The 23,938-nt window shown below is 37.1% G+C and overlaps 1 protein-coding gene and 2 long non-coding RNA genes across 9 annotated transcripts in view; 2 read left to right on the top strand and 1 right to left on the bottom strand.

Annotated features, from left to right (window-relative positions):
• The window catches only part of ZNF831 (zinc finger protein 831), a 78,636-nt gene extending 62,667 nt beyond the window's left edge, over positions 1–15,969 (top strand). For all 4 annotated transcript variants that reach the window (XM_034433115.3, XM_087889052.1, XM_034433116.3 and 1 more), the window contains exons 4-8: positions 784–4,917; positions 5,866–5,999; positions 7,790–7,950; positions 10,796–10,878; positions 11,717–15,969. In XM_034433115.3, coding sequence (XP_034289006.1) covers positions 820–4,917; positions 5,866–5,999; positions 7,790–7,950; positions 10,796–10,878; positions 11,717–12,334 — 5,094 coding nt within the window. In that variant the 5' untranslated portion in view covers positions 784–819 and the 3' untranslated portion in view covers positions 12,335–15,969. The remainder of the gene's footprint in view (positions 1–783; positions 4,918–5,865; positions 6,000–7,789; positions 7,951–10,795; positions 10,879–11,716) is intronic.
• On the bottom strand, positions 2,763–18,384 carry LOC117674893 (uncharacterized). Of its 4 annotated transcripts, none has more exons than XR_015732960.1 (3): positions 17,852–18,384; positions 12,219–16,084; positions 2,763–7,354 (listed from the first exon to the last, which is right to left on the bottom strand). It is a non-coding gene; the product is annotated as an uncharacterized LOC117674893 (long non-coding RNA). The 4 variants fall into 4 exon arrangements; XR_015732962.1 differs by having other exon boundaries at positions 7,149–12,330; positions 13,172–16,084; XR_015732961.1 differs by having other exon boundaries at positions 7,149–12,330; positions 13,823–16,084.
• Positions 18,385–18,398: 14 nt separating this feature from the next.
• LOC148114499 (uncharacterized) lies at positions 18,399–23,427 on the top strand. The gene is made up of 2 exons (XR_015732964.1): positions 18,399–19,453; positions 20,408–23,427. It is a non-coding gene; the product is annotated as an uncharacterized LOC148114499 (long non-coding RNA).
• The last annotated feature ends 511 nt before the right edge of the window (positions 23,428–23,938 follow it).

The following is a 23,938-nucleotide window of genomic DNA, read 5'->3' as shown; positions in this document are numbered from 1 at the left end:
TGTTGGAAGCAGAAATGATTAAGTTGTGGTTTGGAGGAATATATGGGGAAAATTATTTGGTTTATTATTATTGGTAAATATAATTAATTGATTTGTAAGAAATTGGATTGCATGGAAATAATTGGAATATTCATGTTCATATTGATTAATATACAAAAAAAGATAGTTATATAACTAATTGACTTATATTAAAATGTTGAATTTGTATTAAACAATTGTAATATTACATAATTAACCAATGTGAGGATGGATATAAAAATAGATGACAATGGGAAGGGGTATAATATAGAACAGAAGGGAAAAATTGAATTTGATTAAGATTAGAGATGAGGAAGAAGGGTAATATTGGTTTTTTAAAAAAATAGATGAGGAATAAATATGGCAAAAAGGAAATATAAAAATTGTAAATTTAATTGAAATGACTAAACACTGTTTAAATTTGTGAACCGGCCAAATACTCTGTTCAAAGAAAATACATTGTATGTTTGTATGTGTGTTTGTCTAAAAAATAAAAAATAAAATTATAAAAAAACAAAAAACAAAAAAGGTGTGTCTTATACTCTGAAAAATACCGTATGTAGAAATGTGTATTAGATAATAATTTGTATGCCTGTGATGACTTTTGAAAGAAAATACTTTTAAAAAATCTCATCACGGATGAATTTATATATTGGTTAATATGTTCCCATATAGTGACTTGGTATCAGTGTAGCCCTGACCTATTTCTGGAAGTGAGGAAAATGTGTTCAGATTTCAAATGTAGATGTTCTTTGTTTCCCACAGATAGGCCCAAATACAGTGTTGGAACATCTAAAGGAAATGGAGGACCAGAGACTTCCTTGTCCACCTGTTTCCTTAGAAGACCCACCAGTTCAGCTCTCCTGCCTTCAGGCCATTCCAACAGCATCAGATCTCTTGCTGAGTCCCATGATTCTTCAGCCAGAACAAGCACTTGCTCAAACTGTTTATTTAAAAGCGCTAACTATTCCTTTTTATCAGCCTGTTCAATCAAACCATAAACTTTCCAGAGTCCAGACAAATATCAACATAGACAATAGTAATTTACCTTTAATCCTCAATCCACTTTTGCATTCGAAAGGGACAGATCAACTTCAGGCAATCATTCAGAAGCAACCCAGTACAATAAACATAGTTAGTCATTTTTCACTTTTGCCACAAAGTTCTTCTCCAGGTGCATCAGCTGGAAGCCCAGGGAAGGCCAAAGGTTCTGGGAAGTACCTGTGTAAACATTGTGGGCGTGACTGTCTGAAGCCAAGTGTCCTTGAGAAACATATGCGATCACATACAGGTGAGAGGCCTTTTCCATGTACAACATGTGGCATTGCGTTTAAAACTCAAAGCAATCTGTATAAACACAGGAGAACTCAGACCCATGTCAATAATGCCAGGGTGCCTTCAGAATCTGATATCAGTAGTCTATTAGAAGAGAATGAGAAGCTGACCGAGATAGTTGCGTCCTCCCACACCATAGAATCTCATGATAAAAATGATGTCCAGCCAAGTGCCAGGATTACATCTGCTGCTTCAGAGCCCAGTGACAAACATATTCTTGCTACTTCGTTATTTGAAACGCTCCCTGTTTCGGAAAGTCAGAAGATAAAAACGGGTAACTCCTGCCATGGAGAAATAAATCAGAATATCTTTGAAAAAGAGAGCGCCAGAGACGCCACAGATCTACCTCAGAGAAAGAAGATCCAGGATCAGAGGTCTCCAACAGGAAGCAAACATAGTCAGCTACAGAGACAGCAAGCTCTGTATTCAGAGAAGCTATGGAACAGCAGATCTGTGGACACCAAGCTAAAAAAGTGTGAGAGCACCGACTCTGGTTATCTGTCACGCTCTGATAGTGTGGAACATCAGACACCCTCACCTGGCTTCCTGCACAGTCTTTGCGAACATAGCACAGAGTCAGAAGATGATGCAGCTGTCACCAGTAAATGCATGACTTACAGTTTCTCAAAAGTAGATTCAACTGAGAAAGCAACAGGAGCTGTAACCCTGGAGAAAAAAAGATTGGAAGAGCATATCTCAAGGCTAATATCTCATAATAAAGCAGTTGTGGATGACACCCAGTTGGACAGTGTTAGGCCCAGGAAAACGGTTCTATCCAAACAAGGAAGCATTGATTTGCCAATGCCTTACATGTACAAAGACTCATTCCATTTTGATATACGGCCTCTGGACATCAGCAAGAAAAAGAATATTTCTCTGCGCTCAGCCAAATCTATCTTCACTCCTGCGGAAAAGACTAAGCCATTGTTTTTTCACTCAGTTCCCACTCAATTCTCAACAACAATTGACTGTGTGCCTGTTACAAGAAGTAACTCCCTGCCTTTTATTGAGAGTACAAAGAAGATGCAGGATCAGGCAGATAGTTCAAAATTGTCTTCTTTCACTAGAGTATCCCCAGATGTAGGTTTTTCTGGCTTGTTGCATAGCAGCAATTTAGACACAAATATGACAAATGTTCTTAACAGCCACCCCCGGGCACTTGTTAGACAGGTGGCAGTAGATGATGTGCCATTAAATTATATGACTGAATCTTTGCCCTCTTTAGAGGAGAAAAAAGGTAAACAGAAATCTGAAGCTGGGGTGGAAGGAGTGAACAGCAAGAATAAGAAACCCAGTCAGAGAAAATTAAAAATGTTTTCTCAGGAAAAATGGCAAGTTTATGGGGATGAGACATTTAAGAAAATTTATCAGAAGGTGAAAAGCAGTCAACCAACCAAAAAACAAAAAGGTCATTTAACAAATGTTTCAAACATTTATTCAGATACCAAGGAAACTGCCTGTGGGAAGGAAGTTACATTGTCGAGAGAAGGCCGAAGCTCTGAAACTGGAAACGTAATTTCATCATTAGTAGATGGTACTGCAAAAGCAAATCCTGACACATTGGAAAGTCATTCCAAAACTAACCCTGTTGGTCACCCTACTTTTTCTCAGGAGAATTCAGGACGATTGGCAGAATTAAGAGAAACCTTGTGTTCAGTTGGTGATTGTGAACAACACAGCATGGCAAGTGAAATGTCATCTGTTGAACATCAATGCAGAGACTTGCATGTTTCAAAACACAACCAGAGTGGCAATAGTAAAGCTTTGCCTTTAAGTAAAGGCTGTGAATTGAAAGTCCACTTTAAGGAAACTCAGCTGAACTTTGCTACTCGGCATGATCATGACTTAGAAGATGCACATGGACACATTACTGAATGTGTACAAAAATACGAGGATACTGCAGCTAATAGAAAAGGATGCAGGGGGAAAGAAACTGCCCACCTTGGACACACAGCTTTATCGGCACCACAGTGCAACACCAGTGAGCTGGCGTATGAATCTCAGAAGTTACCCTCAGAAAGGAAGAAGCCTAAGGTGGATAAACTGAAAAACATGGAAAATATAACATTTAAAAATAGTAGTTCAACCGAGTTGGTTGTGAAACTGATAGACTGTTATAATCTTAACATAGTTGCTGCAGAATCAGCAAAGGACTCAGCTAAGGGGAAAAAATGGACAGTAATGGTAGGAACACCTGCTTCAGGTAGCAGTATGGAATGTGAGGAAGAAATCCAACATTCTATAACAGTATCTAATGATAGGGATTGTATTGTAAGTCTAACAGATACAGCAAGTATATCTGCAACCACATTTCCTGAACAATTCAAGACTGATGTAACAGAGGAACACACCAGTAATTTGTTTGCAATAAAAAAATTCGCATCTCGCACAGCAACAGAAGAATTATCAAACTGTATAGACTCAGCACCAACCCACACTCAGCATGTGGTAAGAAATCAAGTGATTTCTCATCTAAAAAAAAACGATTTTCTTCCAAAGTACATCTTAAAATATTCACAAGAAGGAAACAATATAGGTGTGCCATTGTTTCTTACAAGAGAGCCAGAAAATATACCATATGTTTCATTGCCAAGCAGCTCAACCATTTCCCCATATCCTGCTTGTAAAAATAAACTACTTGATAGTAATTCCATTGATGTAACTTTGTGCCCTTTGCAGTTGGATCTGAGGCATCCAGCCAGAAGAAAAGAGCTAAAATGGGACTTGCACACAACATGGACACCCTTGATAGCTCCTGCACCAACTCTCCTTGAAGCAACAACAATTGCAACCATGGTAGATAAAAAATGTCATTTTCAAAGTGCAAGCAGGAAAGTTAAAGATACATGTAAAGGAGACAGTAAAGACAACTTAGATGATCAAAGATTGACAACAAAAGAGGATGAATGTATAGTTTCTTGCACATCACACATTCCTGGGAGGAAAGTATGCTTTACCACAATTTATACAGGAGGGCTTTTCTTATCATCAGACATGACTGGGCAAAATTCAGCCTTAAAGTTAATACAATCAGCAAAGAGTTCAGTAATTTCACTCTCTTCATTGGTGGAAAGGGCAGTTTTGTGTGATAGTAGTGAAAAGGAAGTCAAGGAATGGCAATTGGAGACTAACCCTTTACCAGGATTTGAAAACTTGCCCACCTGTTCAGTTAGCAGTCCAAAATGTCTTTGCCACTCTTCCAATATGCTTTATTGTCATGTGCTGTGCACTCAACCAAAGGAGATTTGCTCTCGGCCCCAATTAAGCATAGAATCTCATGCAGGAAACTTACAAATCCCAAGTCTGAATCTATCCTTCCCAACTCTAAATGCGGAGCCTCAGCTGACTTGGTGTTGCTTGTCAAGAAGCCTCCCACTTCCTATTGAGCAAAAGGAAATGAAAGATTCTGCATATTCTTCTTTGTATATGAATGAAAACTTCATTTCAAAATGTGGACAGTCCATCTGCAAAATGAAAAGCCATGGGAAGGCTGCTAGGGAAGGCTGGGGAATTGAAAAACCCCAAACACTGGTCTCTTCTCCACAAAGGCATGAAACAGAGAAGGTAATGGCTTTATGCTTTTCCAGTTCCTAGATAGAGGAATGCTGTTGATTTAGTTTTAAAATAAAATGGGAATGGTTGTTAAGAAGTGTTATACCACCTTATTAGTAATAGATTTGAAGATTGTGGATTCAGTGTGATGATTATGGGTTGAACCATTAGGTTAGAACAATGTAGGTAATCTTTCTCGGAATTTTGAGAATATGTTGCCACAAAGGTTATGTATTTATCATCACGATCCCAATCATCTTAAATTCATTAGTCACCCAACTCTAATTTGCCAGAAGGGAGATTAGTGATGCTGTCTCTGAATTTATCTATCTCAAAAACACTCTGTGAACTGTCTGTGGTTAGAGAAATTAGTCTCCTGCCACATTAGAAATGCCTTTGAATACCCCATTTCTTCCACAATCAGTTTGCAGCCACTTCAGAAGATGATGTGTAGCACTGGGAAGACAGATTCCCATCGTTCTGATCCTCTGGGTGCTCTTCTGGAAAGCAGAGAACCATTCTCATTCCTTTGCAAAAATGAGATATTTATAAATAATATGTTCTGTAATTAGAATAAAAGAAAACATATTTAAAAATTGAAAGAATAAATGTGTCTTTTCTGGCATTATAATTGTAGTGCCATGGTCGCTGTCATAAGATGGAGATGTTTTCTTTATTTATAAGATTTATAAGGCTGCCCAAGTCAACCACTATGACTCTGGGTGGTATACAACATAAGAACAAAGAAGAAATCAAAGAAGGGAAAAAAGTCTTTACAATAAACAATACAATATATAAATACCAAATACAAAACGGTAACGAAGCACATAATAAAACAATCACAACTACATCCAACATTCTTTTGAGAGGAGACAAACTGTTCCACTATTTTCATGTTGTGTGCTGCTGTTTACATTTTGATTTTTGTCATGCAATGTTACTCATTTTTTGCATTCACAGAAGTACTTTTTAAATACTGGTGCTCAGGAGGTTTCCAAAAGCATCCCAGAACTAGAAAAGAAAAAAGAAAAATTTTACAAAAGGAGAGAAAAGAGAAACTTAAAAAGGATAAAAGTGAAGATCAACCCCAAGAGGTAAGAAATGGGGGTTTAGTCTTAAGTCTTAGAAAAACAATTTTTCTTTGATTATGAAAAACATTCATAGCTGAACGATACGGTGGAAAGGCTTTGTGAGGAGAATTTTTCAAAATTTTATTTTAGAAAGAAGTAGGACACTTACATGGATCGTGCAACAGTAGTATTGACACTAACAAAAGTAATCTACTAAGGTTTAAAAGACTTAAATTAAGTTCCTGGATTAACTATTACGTTGTGACTTCAGATGTCAGTCATATCTCAGTCTTCATCACCTATTGATGTCAACAGGGAATGGGACAGACATCTTCAATACTATAACCTGCACATCATAACAAAAATGCTATCCTACTTGTGCTATAAGTAATTTAAGTTTTAGCTTTTGCTTTAACCCATGATTAAAGAATTAGGAAATTCCTCTGCCTTCACATTTGTTGCTTTGTCTCCTCTTTGTTTACAAGGTAGCTATTGTCAAGAGTTTCTTTCCTGCCTTTGTTCCCTAATCATACTTTTCTTGAACCTCTCTTGGTAGAATGTAGCCAGCTAGTTATATATATTGCATTTTCTGTAGTTAAACATTCTTTCTGTTAAAAACTACAAAAAATTCAATGGTTTTTTTTACAGATTGGACCTCTCTCCAGGAAAATAAAATGCTCCCTCCAACATATTACAGGTAGTCCTCGACTTACGACCACAATTGAGCCCAAAATTTCTGTTGTTAAGTGAGACATTTAAGTGAGTTTTGCCCCATTTTACGACCAATGTTGTTAAATGAATCACTGCAGTTGTTAAGTTAGTAACATGGTTAAGTGAATCTGGCTTCCCCATTGATTTTGCTTATCAGGTGGTCACAAAAGGGGATCACATGACCTTGGGAAACAGCAACGGTCTAAGTATGAACCAGTTGCCAAGCATCTGAATTTTGATCACATGATCATGGGGATGCTAGAAAGGTTGTAAGTGTGAAAAATGGTCATAAGTCACTTTTTTTAGTGCCGTTGTAACTTTGAACGGTCACTAAATGAATTGTAAATTGAGGACTACCTGTATTCTTATTTGATCACTCTACATCTTTTTTCTTTCTTTGCTTGCAAAAAAATCATAATGGACATATTAACGTAGTAGGAAAAAGGGAATGCAGACAGGGAAGAAAGAACAGATATTTAATACTGAAAGCATCAAATAGGACATTTTTTGTTTTTACATTTGATCATTGTGGGATTGAAATGCTGGTATTTGAAAAAAATGATTTTATCTCTCCCAAAGTTTAAAGTTGATGCAAAAACCATTACAAAAAAGGCTTGTTGAGGTTGGATAAAATCATGAGGCTTGTGTACTGGTTGCTGAAAATTTTTCTGTAGCAGGAAAAAAAAAAGTCATATTAGACATGGTTAAAATTATATAGAAATCTCCAAAGACAGAACTTGCTTTTCAGCACAACCAATTTAAACCAGACAAAACAGATCATATCATTAAGATTTGAAAGTAGGAATAAAAATTGAACCACATTTTAATGAGATATGATTTCATTTGTTTCAAGTAGGATATTTTCTGGCATTTTTAAAGTTCACAACAGTTAAATTTAATTAGCTGATTGTTGAACATTACGGTCGGTTACACTGAACATATTTTTTTTCCTGTTGAGACAAACTGTACAGGAAAGAATATTCTTTATTTTTTCTGGATTACTGAAGTTTGGCAAGCAAAGCAGTCCTAAATATTTGTAATGAAACGTGAGTTTGAAGGATGTTCGAACGACATAATATTAATTTGTAGATTTCATTATATAGACATGAAGATCATCACGCACAAAGACATCGTCTTCTCAGAAGCCACCAGTCAAGCAAGCAATGCTGGGCCTTGAGGACTTCCAGAAAGCGTTCCCACATCAATGCTTCTGGCATTTGGGAGCATTGTGGAAAATGCCATTGTTTTCCAACGACTTCACTAGGTAAATTAGATAGGAGGGGAAATGGAAAATGACAAAAAATGTCAAGAGTAACATTTGTGGGGTCGTTTTGTTTGCAAATTCCTGCTCCTTGACATGGATATTTGCCCTTACTTCTGGTATTCAGTTTGCCATAACAGAGTAACATAGAAAATAAAAACTAAATCATCTTCACATTTTTCTTCAATCTAATAATCTTTTTTGATGGACTTTTAACCTGGGAAGAAAGCTTATCAATATGTCTGAAAAAAAATAATTGCAGCCATAGAAGGCTCAATGGCTGCATTTCAGCAATCATTCTCCATCGATCCAGCATACCATACAGGCAGAATTGTATGGTTGAAAAAGTCAAGTTGATTGGCATAATGGTATCATCAGAGTTCTGTTTTTAATGCAGCGCAGATTTAAAAAAAGGGGCAGCTTCAATTGTACCCTTGTGGCCTCTTGACTTTTTTGAGGGTATCTTGCGGACATCTTTGCTCACAAGGTTATTGTTGATGGGAAAAATATGGGAGAGTCTTCTATATGTTGCCATAATCTATTAAATGAAAGGCAGGATATGAATAAAAGAAAATGAAGACTAAGGGAAGCTACTTGGAGTTTAAGGATTTCCTCCAACATCTGTCCTGAAAAATCCCTCATTCGAAGATCCCAACAGATTGTAGGATCCCCTTAGGCCATTGCCCAGACTTCTTGGACTTAACAGTCATCCTGCAGAACCTGATAGTTCACCCTGAACATATTTTACTACATTCTTTGCTAAGATATTTGTTAAGATAACTAGATAATAAGATATTTGTTAAGATAACTAGAGAATTTGGTATAGTAATTAAAGCAACAAACTAGAAACCAGGAGACCCTGAGTTCTAGTTTTATTTTAGTTATAAAACCAACAGCCTGATTTTGGGCTGTCATTCTCTCTCAACTCTAAGGAGGTGGTAATGGCAAACCAATTCTAAAATCTTGGCAAGAAGACTGCAGGGACTAGCCCAGGCAGTTGCCAGGAGTAAAAACGGACTTGAAGGCAGGTTAAAGCAAATTGAAATATTGAAATGTTATATTGCCTGGTAGTAATCAATGTAATGATAGGACTGCTATTATAAGATATTAATTTTCAATTTCTATGATGTTTACATGTGCTCCAGGATTCCTGTGCAGTTTTTCTTTGAATTATACTTGGGGTTTGGTTTTAGGCTTTGGTCAGTTTCTTGTTTGGGTCATTTTTTTCCAGCTTCAAATTTTTTTTAGTCATCCTGAATTAGCTCCTTAATGTCAATTTCCTTGGAGACTTTGAATTTATAATAGGTTATGGTAAAGAACATAACTTGAATTTTTAAGCATATAATTTACCAGGCCCAGCTTTTCTACTGCAGTAAGAAAAGAAAAAACTTTCGTACTGGATTTCTTAATTCTATCCTGTATTCTTCAGATCTTAGAATTCAAGTAGTAAGACAAATTATGAACATGAACTAATCTATTTTTTATCTTCCATAGTTATAAAAATAATTTGGAGAGCTATGTAAGAATTGGACTTTGTTGCCACTTTACATTTGTTGCCATACAAATTTTCCATAAGAATGTAGAAATCCCCATTGCGTTATTTTCTTTTGATGAAAGCAGTTATGGAAAAACAGAAAAAAAGTAAGAAATAATCAGCAAAAGATATGATAGGCATGATAGCAAAGGGTTACATCCAATTTACATCATTTACCATTTCTTGACTATGACATTAAGTTGTCATCAATTTTTACTAACCACATGGATAGTCTATTCACCTTGCTCCTGGTTGTCCTTTTTTCTACTTTTTCTCTTTTCTTCCACCTTTCCCAGTATTAGAGGCAATGTGGAATAATTTGAGCATCACCATTCCATAAACCACCCTTGCTTCCATCACATCTCTGTACAACTTCACATTCTACTTTTTATTCTTCATACTTTTCATCGGTCTCTTCTTAAGGATTCCGTGAACTCCTCCCATTATTCCCCCCCCTTTCTCTCAATCCATTTTTTCCTTGTATATTCATTGTACAATTTGATTCTCATTCATTCTCTAGGATCAAACCTCTTTAATATACTTATATTTTAAAATATAATTTTAATGAAGAAAATTTTAACAAAGCAATATTAGAAACAGAAAATAAAGAATTGTGAATAAGAGAAAATGAAAGAAAATAGAAATAAATAAAAAGATGATAAAGAAGCAACTTCAGATCTTTTTGACCGATTATAAATGCATTTATATTTTACACTCTTTTTAAGGTTACTTCATAATTTTCTTTTCAATAAACTACTGTTTATAATCTTCAACCCATAAATCACATTTTTGGTTTTTTTCCTGACAAAAAGTCCATAAGCAGTTTCTAGTCAGTGATATATATTGCTTTTTCTCTAATCAAACAAGTTAGTTTTGCCATCTCTGCTAGTTCTGTCATTTTCACCAACCATTCCTCTGTTGTGATTTATTTCAGAATCTTCCAATTTTTGTACATAATTTTCCATGACTTTTTTTCTAATTGATGGTCCATTCATTCCAGCAAGAAAAGTTCTGGTTTCAATTAAATGTTGATCTTTAAAACTTTATGTATGATTTGTACATACAGGTAGTGCTTGATTTAAGACCATAATTGAAGTCACAATTAAAATTACATCTTAACCCATTTTTATCCCTTGGGAATAAATTAGTAAAGTTATCTTAACTAATTAAAATTAAAGAGATGCCTATAAATTATTCAATTTCTCAAATGTATTAACAGTGAAATCAGATTTAAACAAAATCCATATTTACTCTTTTCTGAGAAACGGGTAAGTGTATCAGCATCAGTAAATAAAAGTATTTTTTTCCAAATAGGAAATGACAAAAATCTGCAACAGCTACATTACAGCTCAACGGATAAAGTAGCTTTCCATTTGGAAGAGGATAAGATGAAACAAGTAAGGAGTGACTTATGCATGACATTTTTTCCCATGCTAAATCAGATACTTCATGTTAATCTGACGTGGGTTATTAACTTGATTGTTCACCAAATGAATAGTAACATCTGCTTAAAATGCATCAAATAAAATTTTTGCATTGATAGGCCATATTAAGAAAATAAGAGAGGATCTTTAGAATGCAGAATATTGTTAGGAAGAACTTGGAAAGACAAGATTAAAGAGCCTATTAAAAGTTGTAAAGTATTGGATAATGAGTGGAATACATTTTGCTTGGTACTAATTATTTAGTACCAAGAAAGAATAGTATGTACGATATTGTATTGTTGTAGCATTCATGATGATCAATGGCTAAATATATTCAGTTAATATTAAGTAAATTAATTCTTAAAAAGATTTATTGTATTGTGGCCATTCTTATGGAATCTAATTTTTTGCGAAAATATATATTTCACAATTATTGGATTGGAGCTGAAAGGCGAAAGGGAGCAGAATGCCCCCTCCCACAGGTTGGGGTAGACCAAGTGTCTCGGTAAACACTTAATTTCACAATTAGTTACAAGACAAGTTGCATGAGATACTTAACACAAAGCATGTCATGGGAAGACATTCTTGCCAATGATGCTGTTAGTATTCTAGAGGACAGCTGTATTGGCTTAATCAGATCTTGTCCAACATTCTCTTCCCAATCAGCTGCTGTGAGGAAATCCTCAAGCAGGTCAAGGATGTATTAATGCCTCATTGTTCTTCCCCCAGAAAGTGGAATTCAGTGACATACATATTACTAGTAGTTTATAGCAACTGATGAATTGATAAATTTCTTCTTTATGTCTGGTAGGACACACCTGGACTTAACAAATGCTCAAGTGACAGCTTATTTCTTCCAAGAATTTCTACAATCCGAGAAGTACCTACATACTCCTGTCCACTGTCTAATAATGTATCAGCAGAAAAACCCAGCAGTCTAGGTAGTTGCTCCTTGGAAATCTTTCCAAAAGAACAACACCCAGATGTAGATTCTGAGTACAACAGACCGTCTACTGAACCTTATCATTTGGAATTCAAAGATACAAAGAACCAGCTGTGTAACTTTGTTGGATCTCAGATTACTAGACCTTTTTTTGTTTGTTCAAAAAGAGGCTGTAATAACTTAGAATCAAAGGATAAAAATGTTATCATTCTAGAGCCCCCCATTCCTACTACAGAAAGAACAGAACAATTAATGGAGAGAGATTTGTATCCTTCTTTAAAAGAGCAACATGCTCCCACATGCCAGAGTCTATGTCCTGTTTCGCTCACATCAAGACTTACCGAGATGTCAGTTTCAACTAAATCCTTACCTGGAACGCCATCTAAACAAAAGCAAAGCTTGGAAGCAATGAATAAGCCAATTCATTTGGAATACGATGACATAAGCAGCAGTGATGATGAAGACAGGTTGGTTATAGAAATCTAAGGAATAAGTTACGTATTATTTAAAGCAGAGCTCAATATGAAGGGGTAGCCATCATCAACCTACCTTTCTCTTGTATCTTAAAAGTCAAAAACGACGTCTGTGCAAATATTTGCCAAGGATCTGGGCTTCTTTACAAGTGCAATTAGTTGCACATTTAAATCCCAAGGAGTTCACTACATAATTTCTCTTCATCAAATTATCTATACAATCGCATTTTATCACTTTCTCTATTTATACCTCAGAAAGTAGACTAAGAATCACTTTGCCTCCTTTGAGAAGTGGAAAGTTAGCCCTGAAGATAGGAAAGCAACTTGTTTTCTCAGCTGCTCTGTGCTGCTTATTTAATCTTAACTTTTCCTTTCCTCAATTTTGCATGAAATCAGTGTCCTTAAATCACTTTGCAGCATTTTTTGTATTGCACAAATATTCCCACATCTCTTCTGGCAAACAACTCAAGCATGCATTGATTTGTTTTGTGCCTTTTCTGTAGAGACCTGTACATATTTCCTTATCTCTTTGATATAATGTTACCTTTTCTACAATAGGAAGATATTCTTTGAACTTGTTTCTCAGGTCAGTTGGGGAAAATATTTATTATGCCAAATGAAAATGCATAGCTTTGTCAAAAAGAACTGAAAGCATAAACAAGTACTTTCTTCCCTTTACATACATGTCAAATCTGTGCACTAGGGTGGCAGTTAAACATTTGCCCAATTGAAAATCATGCACTTTCCTAAACACACTTCCATTGCATTAGAACACTTGTGAAGCAATGATCATTTGGAGCTTAACTGTACTATTGTATTATATTTGTTTTATATTTAATATTTCATATACCTTAACAAGCTATTAAAACTTTCATGTAAAATTCATAGGTGCCTTTCTTTGAGCAGGAGACAGATTAAGCATTTGTAGGTTGTTCCTAATATGCTGGCCCAGTAAGGCAATAGAGAAAAAACACATTTCTGCAAAATTAAAGCAGAGAAGGATGAGCCTTCTGCTGAATGTATTAATACTGAAAATGATGTTTAATCATCCGAATTACTGAAATGCCACCATATATTATTTCTTGAAACTGGAGATATGACCCATTATAAAATATATTGATCTTTATGCTTATGTATATAGTATCTTTCTAAATGCCTTTCTACAATCTAATTTCTTTTTAAAAAATGCAACACGGGGTCAAAAGTCCATGGCACAGAACAGTCACACTCTATGAACTTTGAAAAGCAGGTAGATGGCTTCTGAAAGCTTTCCAGTTAATATTTTGGCTGCTTTTACATAATGCCTGAAATTAGCTTTTATCTTTATGCACTCCATAAAACTTTTGTGTACTATAACGGCAGAACACAATAATGGCTTAAAAACTGTACATAGTCTTGAAATACAGATGGAAAGGGATGAAATATATTATTTACAGTGACTGGCTTTCTTTAACCTTCAGTTACTATAGCCTTATGACTCAGTGTGAAATTCACTCCTTACTTTTGCAATATTTATTTTGCCACATCCATAGATGGAGAAACTGGACAGAGAAGGGGCAGAATAGAAACCACAGCCTTAAGCCCACGTGGAAGTCAAAGTTTGTCAACATAAAAACTACTGATCATCTCCTCTACCCTCATTTCTAAAATTTCACAGGCACAGCTGTTTTCTATTGGACTCAATTTTTAATCTGAACCTGCATTGTTAGCCTCAACCCAGCCCTTGATTGCCCAAATGGGCTGCTGATCCATTCTTGTTGCATAGCAATGGGAAGGCTGGCAAGACTATACAGAAGAGGGAATTGTGAGTTGGAGTTCAGTTGCCATGGCAATAGGGATGAGCAGATCCTGGTTGTTTCCCTGGAGATGGCATACAAATGGGTAGCCCACAGAGCCTCCATGTGGGTATTTGGAATCAAATTGATAGCGGAATCCAGAAAAACATTTTGTGTTGCATCAGCTTTGTGCTTTTTGCATAAAATCACTCTGTACAAAGTCACTCTGGAATCCCTTGGGATTTTTTAGGCAGAATGTACAATAATGCAAAATGTTTCAAGTTTTGTTGCTGCTGAATCATTACCGATTTGAAATTATTCACCAGAATAACCAAAGCACAAGGATTCTGAGTTTAGAAGAATTTCTTTTTGTTCATGCACTTCCTTTGCAGGCAAATATTTCAGTCTTTATTTCCCTCTGAATATTTTTTCAGTTAAAATGCCAAATAAATATACAACTAACTATACTCTGGCAAATATTTTGTCTTACTAAAATGCTTCCTGTGAATTTCTGTGCTTCTACATTCTTACAGATGTGAGTAATTAATTAACATTAATTAAAATGGTTACAAAAATTTAAAATGTTCCAGAATTAGCATTAACCTGTTTTGGAAAAAGAATCATTTATACAATATTCAGAGATTATAATGTGAATTGATGTGATCCACCCATATTTTGTCCCAGAAAATAGCCTTATTAGTGAATACTATAATCAATACCATTTGACTGTGGTACAAGACTTGTAATCAGTCAAATGTAACTGAACTTTCTTTTCGAGAAACAAAGCATATCAAAACAATGAAATATGTTATGATACTGCGCTATTCTCGTTCAACATAATTTTTACATCACCCCTCCCTTAAGAAGAAGGCAACACAGTAGAACAACTGAAATAATATGATGGCCAAATATAGAATGTTTTGAATGAATTATAGCACAAGCATAAAAATACAAAAACTTCACATATTAAAAAAGAAGCAAATGACACTTAGCAGGTGAGACATTTGCTTTCTGGCATATTTCAGTTTTGCCTGCTCGCTAAAAAACATTTGGATCTTATCTAGGTGGAGCATAAATAGTTACTCTTCAAATTGTAATACAGCAACCTGTTCAAAATAACCAGGATGGTTAGAAAAGCAGTGAAGATTTATTTCCTGCATCTGTATTAACCACTTCCGTAATACTTACAGAACTTAAAGCTGTAACATACAAGAATAAAAAACAAAGACTTTAAAAATATAGACAATACATTGAAAATGTATTACTTTTTTAAAATAAAAAGTCATCTTTGTATACATGAACATAAGTTAAATTTCATTTCCAGGTTGAAACCAATTATTTGGATGTGCTCTAATTTGATTTGTAGATGTGTTTCATCTGTTCACCCTAGTGGATCTGAGCCAAGAAGGTGGGTGAACAATATTATCCTGACATTTCTGATGGCTTTCAGCACAATGAACCATAGTACTGCAGTAATATTAGTGGTAAGGGTGAGCATGCATCATAACATTAATACATTATCTTGCAAGGTTTCTAAATGAAGTACCAACACTTTGCACATGCAGCTGTTCCTCTTATTTCTGTTTATTAATTTTAGAGAAACAGTGGAAGTAATACACCATTGTCAGGAGTAAATACAAGAATGGATATGGCCAGGAAGTTCAATTTGAAATCAGATAATATAAATGTACTATTGGTCTAGGTAACAAGTTACATTCCCTGAAGGAAAAAAAGATTAATATAGGTTGTGGAAACACTTTTTCTCTGGATGACACGATAGGTCACTTTATTACTGTGTAAGAGTCACATGCCTCATCCTCCTGGAATTAAGATCATGCTTGTTTCCCATAATGCTTTTGATTATCTAGCTTCACTTGATCCAAATGGCAGCACACACATTTTTGCCAAACTTCTGTAGTCCAGAATTAAATTCTTGGTTTTCAGTTTCATTGTTCACAAATTTCAAGTATTGGGCCTGATGCCAGATTCTTAGAAAAGAAATGAGAGAAGCAAAATCAGTTACTATTCTCTAAGCATGACAGTACAACATGGCAACTATCTACTTGTGAGTCTAGTCTTTTTAATTACAACTGAGAAACTGAGAATTAAATACGGTAACCGGATCATATATAGTACTATGGAATATATAACATTTAGTCATCTGTAATGTTACAAGAGAATTGCTTTCATAACACACAGCCTAACCATGATTTACAATGCTGTATTGTATAATGTACCCACACCCATCCTGTGGAATCTGGTCTTTCTTCATACATGTGATGGAATGGACTGACTTAAATGTTTCCAAACCTCAGAAATAAATGATTTAGCAAAGTGATTGGTCCCACTACTGTGTGTGTTTTATCCAGAGTCAAACTTGAGGACTTACTTTGAAAAGCTTCTTTCCAGTTAGAGCTACATACTAATTCAGAGCCCAAAGCAACCCTACTGAAGCATGTATAGATGAGAGTGGTAATTTTTACCACCTTGATTCTTTCACTGGGTATCAAGTTTAAGTGAAGCTATTTCAGAGACCATAACACTCCCACCGGCCAGTACGCTCGCACAGAGTGGGCCTCCTCAGGGTGCCGTCCGCCAGACAATGTCGGCTGGCGACCCCCAGGGGGAGAGCCTTCTCTGTGACTGCGCCCACCCTTTGGAACAACCTCCCCCCAAAGTTACGTACAATAACAGACCTCCGGATTTTTCGTCGGGCCCTGAAAACCTATTTATTTCAACTAGCTGGGCTGGCTTGAGTTAAATTTTAAATTGATTTTAAATTGGGTTGTTTTAATTTACGGCCAAAATATTTAATTATTTTAATACTGTTTTTTAAATTTTGTATGCTCTGTTTTTTACTTTGGCTGTTCACCGCCCTGAGTCCTATTGGAGAAGGGCGGTATAGAAATGGAAATAAATAAATAAATAAATAAATAAACACTAGATGCAGTTTCGAATTCTGTGAACATTGCCTGCTTATATCTCAATTTTTCTTTGCTTTCTCTGCATAATAATGAGCTTGAATATCATAAGTTTTGTGATGTTACAAACTCTAAAATGGTGTTTATACAAGCAACAATAATTCCCTTTGGCTAAGGAAAATAGCAGAACTTACACAAGACTTGAAGCTGAGCTGTCCAAACTTGCCTTCATATGCTTAATCCGTGCTACCAAATGGAAGAACAATACAGATGTATTCTGAATGCTTTAGACCTATAAAATATTCTCAGCAATAACATATAATCTTACTATAGCAACCGATTCTGAGAATTGCATCTACTTACAGCTCCCAACTAAAACAAACAAACAAACGAACACCTTTCCCTGGTATTTCACTTCCCACTGATCAAAGAAGGCATATCTGCTCATCCCACCTGGCCCTCACTATAAGGGTACTTAATGTATTTGGACTACGGTGTTTAATTCAACCCTTTTTACTTTGAAGGAAACAGGAGACTGAATTTGGAGACCAATACTGCAAACAGCAGTCTTTTTTTTCTCTCCATTGAATGAAAAATTAGACAAGAAAGGGCTCCTCAGTTGCTTCACAAGATTATTATTGGAAATTGCCTTGTTATGTTTGTATAACGAAGGTGCAGAGATGATAAATTAATAATACAAATCCGCATCCAAATACGCACTGTTTAGGAAACCCAGTGCGGTAAACCAGGAATGTTGGGCTGCTGCTGCTGCTCAGATTGGTGGCTTGCAGAACCTAAATGCAATTGCTCTATCAAACAAACAAGACAGCCTACCAAAAGTTTTCTCTGATGTTGGGCTGGCAACATCATAGTCTCCAGCGCCATAGTCTCTCTGCCCAACCCAGCTCACCACCAGGTATGTCGAATCGACTTGTACAAAATAAAGGGCCGATGATAAATCAACGCAAAACAATAAACCTATGCACGGCCTTCAGCGAAGGAGACGAGAGCAAAGTAATCCAAGGGTGGGACTGAGAGAGGAGAGACTCGGGTCCCCCGTCCACTGGGATACCGGGACTCCCCAGCCCCTCGGCCGCAAAATCTCCCCCTCTCCCTCCCCTTCTGGCACGCTCCAGCACCACGGAAACCCCCGGTCGCTGTCTCCACGCCGCCAAACGGTGAGACGAGCCGCCCCTTGGAAGCTTGACGAAACGCCCTCCCTAAAGCCGGGCTTCACCTCCCCTCCAGACGACTCCAACGGGAAAACAAAGAGGCGCCTCTCGCGAGATTTGCAACGAATGAGGCTCCTCCTGCGAAGATCTCGGCCCCGAGCACGTGCGACGGAGGGAGTGAGCGCGAGCGGCGGATGTCCGTTAGGGGCGTGGCGTCTTCCCCCACCCCGCAGGCGTTAAACACGTGACCCTCGCGCGCTTTCTTCTGCCCCCCCCCCACTCCCCGCCTCTCAAACTCAGCAACTTTAAAGATGTGTGGGCAATAATTCCCAGAATTTCCCAAAAGAAACGAAATTTCCCATGCGAGGAGTCGTTAGAGGAGCGCAGGGTTGGCCGACCAATTTAAATCTGGTTCTCTGTAGTAAACTCCTTCTCTTCCCGCCTTCTGACACGCTGCACCATCCCCGTTGCTGCTCTGCCCCCCTTCACGTTTACAGACAATGCAGGAAACTCTTTGGAAAGTAAAGGTTTCTTTCTTAGTCATCCTTCCTCTGTCAGAAATAACCTAGAACCACGTTTCTCAACCTCGGATTTAAGGTTTAATTTAATTTATATCCCATTTTGTTTTAATAAATAACTCAAGGTGGGGAATGCACATAATGCTCCTCTCTCCTTTTTTTCTCCACAACAATCTTGTGAGGTAGGCTGGGTTGAGAGAAAGGCAGAGGTGGGTTTCAGCAAGTTCTGACCAGTTCTGGAGAACCGGTAGCAGAAATTTTGAATAGTTCAGAGAACCATAAAAGCTCTGACTGGCCCCGCCCCCATCTATTCTCTGCCTCCCAAGTCCCAGCTGATTGGGAGGGATTTTGCAGTATCCTTCCCCCAGAGTGGGGTGGGAATGGAGCTTTTACAGTATCCTTCCCCTGCCACGCCCACCAAGCCACACCCACAGAACCAGTAGTAAAAAAATTTGAAACCCATCACTGGAGAGAGGGACTGGCCCAAGGTCACACTGCTGGCTTTCGTGACACTAATTGGCTTTCGTGGAACTAAAACTCAACAGTCTTAATGGTTTCTAGCTTGATACCTTAACCACTTGACCAGACTGGTTCTCAAACTGGTTTGTGGACTTTTATTTCCTAAATACCTATGTTTGCTGGGAAATCCTGAAAGTTGAAGTCTATGCATCTTAAAGTTGCTGAAGTTTTGAGAAACGTTGCTCTAGGGGTAGAGCTTGCATTGCTGCCCTGCAAAAATCCAAAAGGTCAGTAGACAGAAACAAAAATGCGGAAAATTGAGAGTTTCATTAAAAGCATGTGTCATCAACATATATAGAAAGAAACTACATTTATACACCACTGAAAGCAGACAACTAAAAAAAGCTAAGAAAAAGACAAATTTCTGTCCTTCCCTGGTATCTTCCCATCTTTTTCACATTTTAACTTGGAGGATGTCCAGTGGGATGTAGAGGAGAGAAGCAGACAAAAAGGCCTTAAAAACTTATATTATTTCTGCTCTAATGCCTTGCTTCCCTCTGCGGGCTGGTGACTTACTGTTGGGAAACAGCGGTAAGTAAACCAGAAAGGAGAACCAATAACAAAGAGCACACGTGACAATCAATACAACATTATCTGACCATTATTACTTGGAACAGACATGAGAAGGGGCTCTTCTCTCCTCGATCCTACCTCTTCTAATTTTTTTTTCTCTTTGAAGTTGCTTTTATCTTATTCTTAGCCCATGTCTGAAATAGGATTATGTTGTCTTTAATTGTACTGATGTGAACATAAGATTTTCCAAGTCTAGTATCCTCAGAGTATATCAAATCAGTGAAACTTTGTCACCTTGGCTGACATCCTGAAGGAAGCATTGAGACTGCTGGGACTTGAAACAGAGACAATCCAGACAGCAGCATAGGGATTAGCAATGAGGATGGCAAGATTCATGCCACTTCAGCTTTCTGCTGATTTAAGGAGAGGTTGTGGATTACCTCAGCTCAAAAACTCCATTAACATTTAATTCCTAATGATATTTCTATTTTCACGTTGCCTTCTATCTCTGGAAGAGGAGGAGGCAGAGACAAGAAAAAGGGGAGGAGGCTTATAGCCACATGCAATTCCAGACCACTCAGTGTTTTAAAAAACCCTGAAATGATGAAATGGATCCATATTTTTCATTCAAGACAATAAACCAAATCAGTGCTTTGTGTTTTCCACAGATCTCCTGGGCTGCTGATTTCATCAGACATAAAAGAATGATTGAAAAAGAGGACGCTGACCTAGGAAATTGCAAGAAGAAAGTCAGAGGTGTGTATATTCTGTGAATATTCTGTTCTTGGGGGTCTTTTGAAAAATCTGTGTTGTCCTATCTCGAGTTTGGAAAAATATCAGTCTTAGAAGTCCACATAAAGTCCCTTTTGGTTAGATATTCTGTGTCCAAGAAGGTTAGCATCTTATCACTGAGGTAAATAATAATTTGTAGAACCGACGTGCCATGCTTTCTCCTGATTTTGACTGCCAACACATTTAAACTTAAACTGGTAGAGAGATTGCATAAACATAGTTGCACTGAGGTTGAATGTGGGATTAGCAAACTGGAAGTTTCAGATGAAGTAAATTCAAAGGAGAATTAATTGTGGGGAGGAAGGGAAGAGCAGATATTTGATCCAGGAACAAAGTAGGGAGCTTAAAGGATTAGGAAAAAAGCATTTGCCAACTGCAACAACTGAAAAAAAAAACTAGTAAAAATTATTATTGTATCTCTGATATGAAGAGCCTCAATGAAAAATAAGCTACTTTGTTTTATTCATATCATGTGTAACCTATGGAACTATGTACAGGAAAAAAAGAGAATTGAGGTCACCATTCCTGAAAGAGCTTATCTCCTATTTCAAAGAGTCCAGTTGAAGATACAAGAATGGGACTGACAAATAAAGTGGAAATTACAGGAAGAAAATAAACCAAAAAACAAAGATCAAAAACACAGGTAATTTATAAATAAAAAGAACCACATCCTGTGCTCCCTTCTCTATGTGCATATATGCCCGAAGGGTCAGTTTCTTGAAAGCATTGAATCAGGTTGTGTGCAAATCATGGCTGGTATCTACAAGGTAATGGCTGTCACGTAGGTCAATGCATTTTGAGACTACAGAATAATGTTTCTGCTGAGTGCACTGAGAAGAAGAGAAGATGGTGATGCTACCTTACAGGTAGTCCTCAACTTACAAACATTTGTTTAATGACCTTTTGAAGTTACAATGGCACTGAAAAAAGTGATCTATTACTGTTTCATATTTACGATCATTGTAGCATTTCCATGGCCACATGATCAAAATTCAGATGCTTGGCAACTGGCATGTATTTATGATGATTGCAGTGTCCAGGGTCATCTGAACACATTTTGCTACCTTCTGACAAGCAAAGTCAATAGGGAAGCCAGATTCATTTAACAATCATATTACTAATTTAACAACTGCAGTTATTTACTTAGCTACTGTGGCAAGAAAGATTGTAAAATGGTGTAAAACTCAATAATTCTCTTGCTTAGCAACAGAAATTTTGGCTCAGTAGTAACTAGCTATATTGAATGAATATGTATGAGTAATACGATCAGAGACAATAGACAAATACTGTATATGTAACTCAGGGCTGGTATGTTTAGCTGTAGGAGCTGGAGCTAAAACATATAAAGAACAGTTGCTGGAATTAGGTATATCTTGTTTAATGAAAAGAAGGACTAAGGGAGACATCAGTGGTGGGATTCAGCCAGTTCGCACCACTTCGTGAGAACCGGTTGTTACCTTTCTGAGCAGTTTGGCAAACTGGTTGTTGGAAGAAATCATTAGGGCAGAGAACCGGTTGTTAAATTATTGAATCCCACCACTGCATGACATGGTAGCAGTGTTCCAATATCTGAGGGGCTGCCACAAAGAAGAGGGGTCAATCTATTCTCCAAAGTACCTAAAGGCACGACAAGAAGCAATGGATGGAAACTAATCGAGGAGAGAAGCAACCTAGAACTAAGGAAAAATTTCCTAACAGAACAATCAATCAGTGGAGCGACTTGCCTCTGGAAGGTATGAATGCTCCAACACTGGAAGTTTTTAAGAAGAGATTGGACAACCACTTGTCTGAAATGGTATAGGTTTGTGATGGCGAACCTATGGCATGCGTGCCAGATGTGGCACACAGAGCCCTCTCTGTGGGCACGTGTGCCATCGCCAGCTGTTCTTCCGGGTTCCGTCACGTGCATGCGTGCCGGACAGCTGCTTTCTTCTGGGTTCTGGTTCCGAAAAGGTTAACCATCACTGGTATAGGTCTTCCTGCCTGAGCAGAGTGTTGAGACTAGAAGACTTCCAAGGTGCCTTCCAACTCATTCTGTTTTCTTTTTCCAGATGTTTCATTATAGATGAGGAATTAGGTTTGGGATTAGCACATAATGAAAACTAAATAATTGTGGTTTATAAACCATTTTACAATTTTGCAATTCTACATCTGTATGAAACCAGCTAGTTGTAGCTTACTCAATTCACTGTGCATAAGTAAACTATAGGATTAGCATAATGGATAAATCAACTGTTAGATCCATTCTTACAAAAAACAAACAAGCAGCTCTAAAATATAGGACCCAGGAAAGCTCATATCCAAACTGGAAGCTGGTGAATGAAGTTGAAATTAATATATGTTATCCCAAAAGTGCTTTTCAAAAGGCAACTGGATTTTCTTGGTCTTCAGTTCTTGGATGAGAAGCAAAACGTTTCAAGGAAAAAACCCCCAAGAAAGTCCAATTGCCTTTTGAAAATCACCTTTGGGACAACCGTGACCTGTATGATTGAGAATCTCCATATCATTTATATCAGTCAAAATATGGAGTTCTGGGAACAGTTCTAGAAACAATATGAACTTGATCAAAATCTAATTTCATTATGGAAAGCTTGTATGGAAGGCTTGTCACCTTTGTTGCAGCCAGAGACAGCAAGAGGCATACATAGGCATGTATGTCCACAGCAAAGTCAGGATAAAATAGAACAAAGGCATCACAGCTCATATACTTTTCCATAAATAAACCAGCATTGTAATCAGTATATAGCTTCCAATAATTCCTAGATTATTCTATTTTTTCTTGTTCTTCAACCTACCCTGAGGATAAGGGTTTTGCTTACCTGGCTTGAAGCAACTTTTCTCTGCCTGTGGATGAAAATGAAAAAAGTAGTGGAGCTGTCCTTCCTCCTTTTAAAAACTCACCAAAAAAGAAACTTTCACAGTCCTAATTGGTTGGCCAAGTTTTTCCATGCTTTGATTGTCTCCGCCCATTATTTTGATTGCCAGGTTAGATTTGACTGAAGAATAAGGTTCAGGTTTTCCTTGAACTTTTTCATCTTTTAATTTTTTGGGATGAGATTTCTCTCCATTCTTTGGCAACAAACTTCTGTAGCCTTCCAAGCTGCTAATGCTAACATGCTTGTAATTATGCATTTCAAAAATTGCAAAATCATATGCCAGGATTCTAGGAGCTAAAAGGACAAACCAAGAACCAGGATGCATAAAGCAATGATATGGTATTTCTGAAGCATTTATTTCTTTAAATCCCACTTCTCTATCCAAGGTATAATGTTGCTGGCATAAAGATATAGCCATTGGCATTTGGCATTCCATGTTCCCTTCCTCTTGAATAGCCATAGATATATTAAAATTATAATTTTCTGGTTGCAACGTCATGTGGTGTATCATCTTTCACCACCATTTGCATA

The sequence above is a fragment of the Pantherophis guttatus genome, chromosome 3 (genome assembly GCF_059756535.1).
Source record: "Pantherophis guttatus breed Tessera chromosome 3, ASM5975653v1, whole genome shotgun sequence".
NCBI lineage: Eukaryota > Metazoa > Chordata > Lepidosauria > Squamata > Colubridae > Pantherophis > Pantherophis guttatus.
Note: the sequence above shows the minus strand (reverse complement) of the source record. Positions and strands in the feature narration are given on the sequence as shown.